The sequence below is a fragment of the Pseudochaenichthys georgianus genome, chromosome 19 (genome assembly GCF_902827115.2).
Source record: "Pseudochaenichthys georgianus chromosome 19, fPseGeo1.2, whole genome shotgun sequence".
Classification (NCBI taxonomy): domain Eukaryota; kingdom Metazoa; phylum Chordata; class Actinopteri; order Perciformes; family Channichthyidae; genus Pseudochaenichthys; species Pseudochaenichthys georgianus.
Window position 1 is genome coordinate 20,886,812 of NC_047521.1, and position 10,658 is coordinate 20,897,469.

Consider the following 10,658-nt stretch of genomic DNA (forward strand, 5'->3'; position numbering starts at 1 on the left):
CGGGGGATGTACTCAGCAAGGTTAAACCTGAATGACCCTGCTCCTGTACCAAAGCACCACAATGGTAATAATATGAAGTTGACGCTAATTCAACCTTAACCTAGGCAACAAAACAAAGCCCTAGTTTAATTCAAAGCATAACTTTTAATCAGTAAATTCATTATCATAACCTTGGACCCTGTAATGCAGCATGAACTTCAAATAATCCATTTGATTCCTGTTAAAGGAACTGTTTTGATTTCTAATCCCTTAAATCGAGCCGGCAAGCAACAATAAAACATTAACGTACAGATAAAGATAAAGGATACACCACTTTATATACAAAGGACACAGCCGTCTATAAGCTTTTAATTCTTATGTTGTCCTGAAAACTGACACCTTAAGAAGTAAAATAAACCCTCTGTATATGTTGGATTAAGACAGACTTTAGGCCAACACAAATAATTGTAGGAATGTTTACTTTAAACCGCAGTAATGTGACGCTGTACTGTGCTGGGCCACGGCCGAATGTATAACCGTCTGATTCAAATCCAGATGCTCCTCTTCTGAATGGATTTCTGATTTGGCATCCAATTTTTAATTCCGACAAACCACAATGACATTACCACATGAACATCATTAAGTTCATGTTTGGGTGTGTTATCAAACACTTCATATTAAATTGATATTGACTATAGCATTTAATGACAGATGCAGGCTGAGCACGAAACATTAACACTTAAGACAACCATTTTCTTCCAAACATGAAAGCAAGGTGTCTTTTTACCTGGAAATGTTTATTGTTATTATTCCTGTGTTTATGCACCACTCTTTAAATGAACCTACGCAACAGGTTTCTTTCACATCCACTCCTCACACCTCATTACTCAGAGCCCTACATTATACTTCTCTAAAAAGAAAACACACCCTGCCTTTTCCAAAACAGCAACGACAAGTTGTCAGACAAAATGTCGATGAATTGTCACATGGGTACGAAAGTATGATTGGAGATAAGTTTATAAATCAATAAATGAAGGGGCAGACTCACAAGAGACCTTCTATGCGAAGAAGAGTCCAAATCAAGTCAATAAAGGCAGAGATCTCCTTCGATTTAGAGGCCCTATTATGCACATTTTCAGGTTCATTTTTTTAATTGTGTGCATTTACTGACATGTCTCACTGTCTGCTTTAATGTTCAATAAGCTCTTAATTTTTCTCATACTCATATTTTCACCCTCTGTCTGAAACCAGAGCTCAGTTGGTTAGCTAGCCGGCTCTGTTGTGATTGGTCAAATGTCCCGCCCTTTAGCCTTACACATAAAAATGGTTGGAGTGCTAGCCAATAGAAGTGTGGGTGTTAGTGATGTCATTATGTTAAGGTCATAAACAAAGGAGTCCAATGGAGGCGTTTCGGGCAGCGGGGGGAGTGTTTGGGAGAGAAACCCCCTTTGGTGGTAGGTTATTAATTTAAACCATTTCAACAGGTCATGTTAATAATGAGAGGCATCACAGCCTTAAAAAAAGATGAACGTTCTTCAATATTTAGTTATCAGCAGGTTCATACTTACCGGACACAAAGCCCTGACGCCGTCTGTGTTGATTCAACGATACACTCAATTGATTTCTCCTCCTTTTTATTGCCAAGTTCCAACCAATAAATACGAACTTTGTTTTCCCTTGACACATGGCTCATGTTGTCCTGAAAACGGGCACCTTAAGAAGTAAAATAAACCCTCTGTATATGTTGGATTAAGACAGACTTTAGGCCAACACAAACAATTGTAGGAATGTTTACTTTAAACCGCAGTAATGTGACGCTGTACTGTGCTGGGCCACGGCCGAATGTATAACCGTCTGATTCAAATCCAGATGCTCCTCTTCTGAATGGATTTCTGATTTGGCATCCAATTTTTAATTCCGACAAACCACAATGACATTACCACATGAACATCATTAAGTTCATGTTTGGGTGTGTTTAGTGCAACTATCTATCATCAACAGATAAGCTAATAAAAGCTATGAACAATAAGTGCATTGTGATTGATTGAAAGGAACAGGTTAATGAAATTCCAATGTAGGTTAAAATAAATGTTCTTATCTTACTCTGCCAGAAAGTGAATGATTGCATTTCCAAAATTATCAAACACTTCATATTAAATTGATATTGACTATAGCATTTAATGACAGATGCAGGCTGAGCACGAAACATTGACACTTAAGACAACCATTTTCTTCCAAACATGAAAGCAAGGTGTCTTTTTACCTGGAAATGTTTATTGTTATTATTCCTGTGTTTATGCCCACAAACACCCCTGCTTTAAATGAACCTACGCAACAGGTTTCTTTCACATCCACTCCTCACACCTCATTACTCAGAGCCCTACATTATACTTCTCTAAAAAGAAAACACACCCTGCCTTTTCCAAAACAGCAACGACAAGTTGTCAGACAAAATGTCGATGAATTGTCACATGGGTACGAAAGTATGATTGGAGATAAGTTTATAAATCAATAAATGAAGGGGCAGACTCACAAGAGACCTTCTATGCGAAGAAGAGTCCAAATCAAGTCAATAAAGGCAGAGATCTCCTTCGATTTAGAGGCCCTATTATGCACATTTTCAGGTTCATTTTTTTAATTGTGTGCATTTACTGACATGTCTCACTGTCTGCTTTAATGTTCAATAAGCTCTTAATTTTTCTCATACTCATATTTTCACCCTCTGTCTGAAACCAGAGCTCAGTTGGTTAGCTAGCCGGCTCTGTTGTGATTGGTCAAATGTCCCGCCCTTTAGCCTTACACATAAAAATGGTTGGAGTGCTAGCCAATAGAAGTGTGGGTGTTAGTGATGTCATTATGTTAAGGTCATAAACAAAGGAGTCCAATGGAGGCGTTTCGGGCAGCGGGGGGAGTGTTTGGGAGAGAAACCCCCTTTGGTGGTAGGTTATTAATTTAAACCATTTCAACAGGTCATGTTAATAATGAGAGGCATCACAGCCTTAAAAAAAGATGAACGTTCTTCAATATTTAGTTATCAGCAGGTTCATACTTACCGGACACAAAGCCCTGACGCCGTCTGTGTTGATTCAACGATACACTCAATTGATTTCTCCTCCTTTTTATTGCCAAGTTCCAACCAATAAATACGAACTTTGTTTTCCCTTGACACATGGCTCATGTTGTCCTGAAAACGGGCACCTTAAGAAGTAAAATAAACCCTCTGTATATGTTGGATTAAGACAGACTTTAGGCCAACACAAACAATTGTAGGAATGTTTACTTTAAACCGCAGTAATGTGACGCTGTACTGTGCTGGGCCACGGCCGAATGTATAACCGTCTGATTCAAATCCAGATGCTCCTCTTCTGAATGGATTTCTGATTTGGCATCCAATTTTTAATTCCGACAAACCACAATGACATTACCACATGAACATCATTAAGTTCATGTTTGGGTGTGTTTAGTGCAACTATCTATCATCAACAGATAAGCTAATAAAAGCTATGAACAATAAGTGCATTGTGATTGATTGAAAGGAACAGGTTAATGAAATTCCAATGTAGGTTAAAATAAATGTTCTTATCTTACTCTGCCAGAAAGTGAATGATTGCATTTCCAAAATTATCAAACACTTCATATTAAATTGATATTGACTATAGCATTTAATGACAGATGCAGGCTGAGCACGAAACATTGACACTTAAGACAACCATTTTCTTCCAAACATGAAAGCAAGGTGTCTTTTTACCTGGAAATGTTTATTGTTATTATTCCTGTGTTTATGCCCACAAACACCCCTGCTTTAAATGAACCTACGCAACAGGTTTCTTTCACATCCACTCCTCACACCTCATTACTCAGAGCCCTACATTATACTTCTCTAAAAAGAAAACACACCCTGCCTTTTCCAAAACAGCAACGACAAGTTGTCAGACAAAATGTCGATGAATTGTCACATGGGTACGAAAGTATGATTGGAGATAAGTTTATAAATCAATAAATGAAGGGGCAGACTCACAAGAGACCTTCTATGCGAAGAAGAGTCCAAATCAAGTCAATAAAGGCAGAGATCTCCTTCGATTTAGAGGCCCTATTATGCACATTTTCAGGTTCATTTTTTTAATTGTGTGCATTTACTGACATGTCTCACTGTCTGCTTTAATGTTCAATAAGCTCTTAATTTTTCTCATACTCATATTTTCACCCTCTGTCTGAAACCAGAGCTCAGTTGGTTAGCTAGCCGGCTCTGTTGTGATTGGTCAAATGTCCCGCCCTTTAGCCTTACACATAAAAATGGTTGGAGTGCTAGCCAATAGAAGTGTGGTTGTTAGTGATGTCATTATGTTAAGGTAATAAACAAAGGAGTCCAATGGAGGCGTTTCGGGCAGCGGGGGGAGTGTTTGGGAGAGAAACCCCCTTTGGTGGTAGGTTATTAATTTAAACCATTTCAACAGGTCATGTTAATAATGAGAGGCATCACAGCCTTAAAAAAAGATGAACGTTCTTCAATATTTAGTTATCAGCAGGTTCATACTTACCGGACACAAAGCCCTGACGCCGTCTGTGTTGATTCAACGATACACTCAATTGATTTCTCCTCCTTTTTATTGCCAAGTTCCAACCAATAAATAAGAACTTTGTTTTCCCTTGACACATGGCTCATAGCTGATTTGAAGAGCCCACTCACTTTTCACTTAGCTTCACCTGAGCAGCAGCTGGAGCTCATTCACTCATCATCGTGGGATTGGCTGAGCAATTCTTCTTTATTATTTTCTACCATGTTGTGGTGATCATACATCTCTTGTGTGTGTGTGAACATGTGTGGAAATCCCTCTACGAATATAGCATAACAAAGACCATGCCTGTCAGATTATTTTTAAAAGAAGGATGAAAAGGTTAAAGGGTGAATAGAAGTAATTTATTTAGGAAACAGTCATCGATTTTGCCTTTTAATTCTATAGAGTATAAAATCGATTCAAACGATCGACCAAAAGTCACCTACTAAACCCAATTTACTCCAATGAATCATTTCACATTTCCGACAGGTAATTCCCATAAGTTAGGTGGAAAAACTTTCATTTATGCACAGTTGTGAATTAAAACTGTGAGGCCTTATTAACATTGTTTCAATTAGGCACTAACTGCAGTTTGAATAGTCATGAGTATGCTAAAAAAAAAAAAACTATAAATAACCAATGTGAAATAAAAAACCAAAAGTAAACATATCAAAAACAGCTAAATGTAATATGAACTGTGCTTGTGGTGTAAATGTCGGAACCAAATTGAACAGTTAAGAAACATTAACACATAAGAATTGGTTAAATTGAATAACATGTTTTTGTATCAACACGTATATTAAATTATTCTGTAACAATAAATGGACTGTCATCTTTCTGGTGCATTCCTACAGATGTCATCCACTAAAATAAACGTATTCACATTGTTGTTCAACTAAAACTGTTTTACAAAAAGGTTCCTACAAAATAAGATTCTCAACAAAGTATATAATAGCCTTAGCAATTAACTATTACATTAGGTACTTCATTAAATAAAGAAAAGGAGAAGAGACTCTTATTTGCAGCCCAAATGACTAGTTCATTTAAAAATCTAAACAAGAGTTAAAACCTTAATGTGTTTCTGTTTTTCTGTCAGCTCTCATGTTGCTGGAGAGGTTTGCACAGCCGGACAGCTCTAGTCCTGGGCGCAGTACGTCACTTTACCACAGGGTGGCGTTAGAGGGAGCAGCCTGCAGGTTGCTCAGAGTAGAGAGGAAACGCTCCTGAAAAACAAGATCATAGCATGAGTAAACTCAACTACATAATGACATAGTATATGCACAATACATCTAAATGTGTTGTGTGAAGTCTTACTGAAAGAGAGTCCCAGTAAGCTCATCAACAAGGCCACCTGAAACAAACACATGCAACATTTAAGAAGTTGCTTAAAGATTGAACTATACAAGCATAATGAGTATTTCTCAGTGTTTACCTGGTGAGCAGATTGTGTCGCACAGTAAGGGGCAGATGTAGCAAGATGAGCAATCCTGGAACAAAATAAATAAAGTTTATCCCAATTGTTGCCTTTAATGTGTGTTATTGAGAGTGTTTTGCACACTGCACAGTGAAGACTTACTTGGCACTGCTCACAGTGATCCGACTCATCGTCATCTTCACACGGGCATTTTTCACAGTCTGTAGAGCAGTGCTGAAAGAGGAAGGAAGACACACAATGTACAGTTATTATCTGTTTCTATTTCTCTACAAGTTATTTCGTCATAAAATCCATTGAGGTCTCTTACCTCACAGATGGTGCACACACTGCACAGAGAGCCGGAGCGGTACTGCAGCAGGACGGTGGCGGGCTCCTCAATCGTTTCATTTGCTGCGTCAGTGACTTCATCTGCATAGAGTTAACAGAGTCACAACAAATTAGTTGGGCCAATACATATTAGCTTAATATTGAAATTAGCTATAGGCTTTTGTATGTATCTCGGCCAATAAGTCAACCCTTTAAAACCCTAATAAAAATGGTGTTCCCATACAAAACTGCACTGCCAATATCGTTTCAAGGTCTCTATGACATTTGGATCAGTTTAAAACATGTGGTTGTGTTTAGAAATCCAATATTGTTGGTTAATATAAGCATGTTACATATGTTAGCTATGTGTGGTAGTTAACTTCCCAAGTTTAACAAGTCGGGGTTGTTTTTCGTTTCACACACAACACTATTATCGGCCTCCTTCATATGTTTGACCCCTACACCTACCCAAACTTTCCCATTGAAATTGATAGGAACCTTATTTGTAATCCAGGAGATACATCTAATAAAGACTGCATAAGTAGCTTGTATTACAGAGAGAGTTCATTCAGGTATTCAGTATCCCCAGAGGATGAATTATACCGACCTTGGTGATCCCTTTAGTTTCCACCCAGCACCACCATGAGGTTGCAATTTGAGATTTAGATATTTAGATATTTAAGTTAGTCCAACACTTTGATTTATGACCAAGTACCTACAAAACTAGTGGCATTCCTATGGGCCTTGGCAGTATGCTGATTTGTGTGGAGTGCTCTCTGGTTAATAATAGCATGCTTGGACGCTCAACTGACACCGCGTACATTACAAACATTATATGTTCTAAACATGAGCATGCCAGTATTAACGCTGACAGCACATTTGCATTTGGCTGGAGTAGACGCACAGAACTGCTAGCATGGCTGCAGACTCTTCTTACATTGCTAAATCCTGCTTGGTGTGTATTTGTGTATCTTGGTCAGAGCTCATTATGTACCATATGTAGGGGACCTGCATCAAGATTGGTGTTTATGTTATGTGTTTCTGAACGAAAAACAAACAAAAAAACTTAAAGTATTGTTTAGCGAACATTTCATGCATGAGCATCAGGTTGTGGATGTCTTGTTTCCATACAGATGATATTGAATCATTATAAAAGCTCATTGGATAAGTCTTTTGTTTAAGAGCATTTTGAAAAGCTGCTATCTATTAATACCCAAATGCTTTAGTCCATCGACAGAAACATGTCAACAACTTTTTTTGATAATGGGTTCATCTTTACAAATATTTTTCATTTAAAAATGGCAAAACGTTTTTAATCTTTCGGCCTTTAAGATACGATGTCCTGCTTTTCTCTGCTTTTTTATGTTAACTGATTGTCTTTGGTATTGGACTGACAAAACAATAGCAACAATTATACATCACCTTGAATTAAATGCACGTTTTACTATTTTGACATTTTTAAGGCCAAATTGTAAATTGATTGATTTAGAAAACTTATCATGAAATGACAAAGTACTTATAACTCAAGTAATCAATAGGGAAAACTGTTCCCATTACTGATTAGTAATAATGATGCAGGTTCGAGTTGGGAATACATATTTTGTTGTTGCGTAGTAAATATGAAAGCATGAACACCGAAAGATCTTGAGACAGTCCTTTTTCTTAGTTCTTTTAAACGTACGCACTACACCAGTAATTATTTTTGCATCTTAAAATAAACACAGTGGTTCAACAAAAGGCATGAAAGGTTTGGACCCTGCTGGATGCCAGCTACTTCACCGATAAGTGAGTCTATTTTAGGGCCGTTATTTGACAGCGTTCCTGGTGACTGCAGAAAGACTACAATGTCAAAGGGACTGTGGAGTTAGGAGGCATTAAAGCAGGGGTGTCAAACTCAAGGCCCGGGGCCACATTCGGCCCGCGACTTCATTGTATGTGGCCCCACAAGAGCTTGCAAAGAATATAATATGTTTATTATACGGTTACATGCTACAGAAGCACGTTGCCCATAAACTACATGTCCCACAATGCATCTCAAATATGACTTTTTTCTCAGAATTTGCCTTTTTTTCTTCAAAATATGCATTTTGTTCATAGAATTCCCAATTTCTCAGAATTAGATTTTTATTTCAAAATGTCACTTCTATTTCTTTTTTCTCCAGAATTTGGCTTTTCTTTTTAAATCATTTTGGGACATACTTGCCCTAGACTTATGCTTTCAGATGTAGTATCCGTTGATAATCCAATGCAGAGGCAATGATGTAATATAATACATTATTTTATATATATGATATATTTATATGTATTTTTATATAGTCTTAAAGTTACAACCGGCCCTTTGAGTGCAACCATAATGCTGATGTGGCCCGTGATGAAATTGAGTTCGACACCCCTGCATTAAAGGGTCCAGGAAGTACATTTACTCAAGTACTTTACTGTGAAGGATGGACTATTGTTACAGTGTAATGTTGCTACTTTCACTTAATTATAACAATAATAAGTACTTCCTTCACCTCTGAAGTGTTATACTTTATATTAAATGACACAAGTTTAGTGGTAGTATTTTGATAATCTATGAATATATTATAAAATGTAGTAAAAACAAAAGGGGAATACCGTCATCTTCCTCTTCTTCAGTTGCAGCGTATTCCTCATCATCCTCCTCATCAGCCTCCTCTTCCTCAGCCAACTCCTCCTCCTCCTCCTCCTCCTCATCATCATCATCATCGCTGGCTTCCTCTGCCTCTTCAGATGCCTCCTCCTCCTCTGCTGCATCTTCTTCGTCGTCATCTTCAGCTGTGGCATCCTCCTCCTCCTCCTCCTCATCATCCTCCTCCTCCTCCTCCTCCTCCTCCTCAGCAGCCTGTTCTTCCTCCTCTGCTTCATCTTCAGCAGTCTCCTCTTCGTCATTGTCCTCCTCATCAGCAGCCTCCTCTGCAACCTCTTCTTCCTCTTCCTCTTCCTCCTCCTCCTCCTCTGCCTCCTCAGCAGTCTCCTCTTCCTCATCTTCCTCCTCCTCCTCTTCCTCCTCTGCCACCTCAGCAGTCTCCTCTTCCTCCTCTTCCTCCTCTGTCACCTCAGCAGTCTCCTCTTCTTCCTCCTCCTCCTCCTCCTGCTCCTCCTCCTCCTCCTCCTCCTCCTCCTCCTCAGCAGTCTCCTCTTCGGCCTGATCCTCCTCCTCCTCCTCCTCCTCCTCCTCCTCCTCCTCCTCAACAGCAGTCTCCTCTTCCTCCTCATCTTCCTCTTCCTCAGCTGCCACCTCCTCCTCCTCCTCTTCCTCCTGTTCATCCGACTCTTCCTCATCGTCTTCCTCTGTTAGATGTTCCTCTTCATCACCCGCGCCATCATCACCCTCAGCAGTTTCTCCCTCTTCAGCTACCACCGCCTCCACATATCTGGCGTAGAGGCCTTCCCCTGCCTCCCCCACCTCATGGGCACTCACCCCCCCAGAGAGAGGGGTCTGAGACGGGCAGAGGAGGACCAGCAGGAGCCCCACCATCCAGCCTTTCACAGGAGACATTTTGAAAAAAACTCAAAAGGTTTGGAGCTTCTTCTTAACAAAAAATCCACAAGTCTCCTGACCCTGTTTCCTCCACCGAAATGTAAAAAAATCAATGACTTTAACACTTAAAAAACATTAAATCCACAGGAAAGGTGAGAGAGTTGCAGGTGGTGCGAGGATGTGGTTCAGCTCAACAGACCAACAGAGCAGAGTGCTAGCCTTGTGCCTGGAACACAGTGGAAACACAACTGGGTGTGTGGTGGAGTAGCATATGTGCATGAGTGACAGGGGCACATGGGTGGGAAGAATGCTCCCGATGCCCTTAACCCAGTGTATTAGAGAGGTGGGTGTGTGCTTAGGGTAGACAGGGGGGGTTGTACCGCAGGAGGGAGGGGGGTAAGGGGTAAAAGAACATATGAAAATGAGGGAAGAAGCAGATTGTTCACCAATATTAAATAATCCAATTGAAGTGGATTAGGTCTTCATTTCAAGTGCTACAGTTATTCGGGAGAGAATCTTTATTTGCATGTATGGGTATATATGTACACACTTGTAAATGACTGTTATTTATTTAATTTTGAGTATATATTTTTTTCAGTTGTTGATATCTACTTTCAGTCTGTCTGTAAATCCCCCAGAACAAAAGCAGTCCAATAAAGAATACATTAATACAATATACCATAAAAAGATACTACAGTTCTATTTTATTTGTATTCTCTTGCACTATCTGTTTTATGTCTGATATATATTCATGTTGCACTGCTGGGTGAGCCTGGGACTTAAGTTTATCATTGCCATATATGCACTGTAGCTAATGTGCACATCACAATAAAGCCTTGAATCTTGAACAAATTAGACGCATGCAGGCAACAAATGGTAT

The 10,658-nt window shown here is 39.3% G+C and overlaps 1 protein-coding gene across 1 annotated transcript; it reads right to left on the bottom strand.

The window, feature by feature from the left end:
- Positions 1-4,875: 4,875 nt before the first annotated feature.
- Positions 4,876-10,071, bottom strand: LOC117464726 (sarcoplasmic reticulum histidine-rich calcium-binding protein). Its single transcript, XM_034107351.1, has 6 exons — positions 8,893-10,071; positions 6,278-6,378; positions 6,112-6,183; positions 5,968-6,022; positions 5,850-5,886; positions 4,876-5,758 (listed from the first exon to the last, which is right to left on the bottom strand). The coding sequence occupies exons 1-6, from the start codon at positions 9,794-9,796 to the stop codon at positions 5,737-5,739; spliced, it is 1,191 nt and encodes a 396-aa protein (XP_033963242.1). The 5' UTR covers positions 9,797-10,071; the 3' UTR covers positions 4,876-5,736.
- Positions 10,072-10,658: the final 587 nt, after the last annotated feature.

Coding starts and splice junctions, on each gene's coding strand:
- LOC117464726 (XM_034107351.1), bottom strand. CDS start 9,796: ATGTCTCCTGTGAAAGGCTGGATGGTGGGGCTCCTGCTGGTCCTCCTC. Junction 6,184..6,277: donor GTGTGTGCACCATCTGTGAG/GTAAGAGACCTC, acceptor TTCCTCTTTCAG/CACTGCTCTACAGACTGTGA. Junction 6,023..6,111: donor ATCACTGTGAGCAGTGCCAA/GTAAGTCTTCAC, acceptor ATTTTGTTCCAG/GATTGCTCATCTTGCTACAT.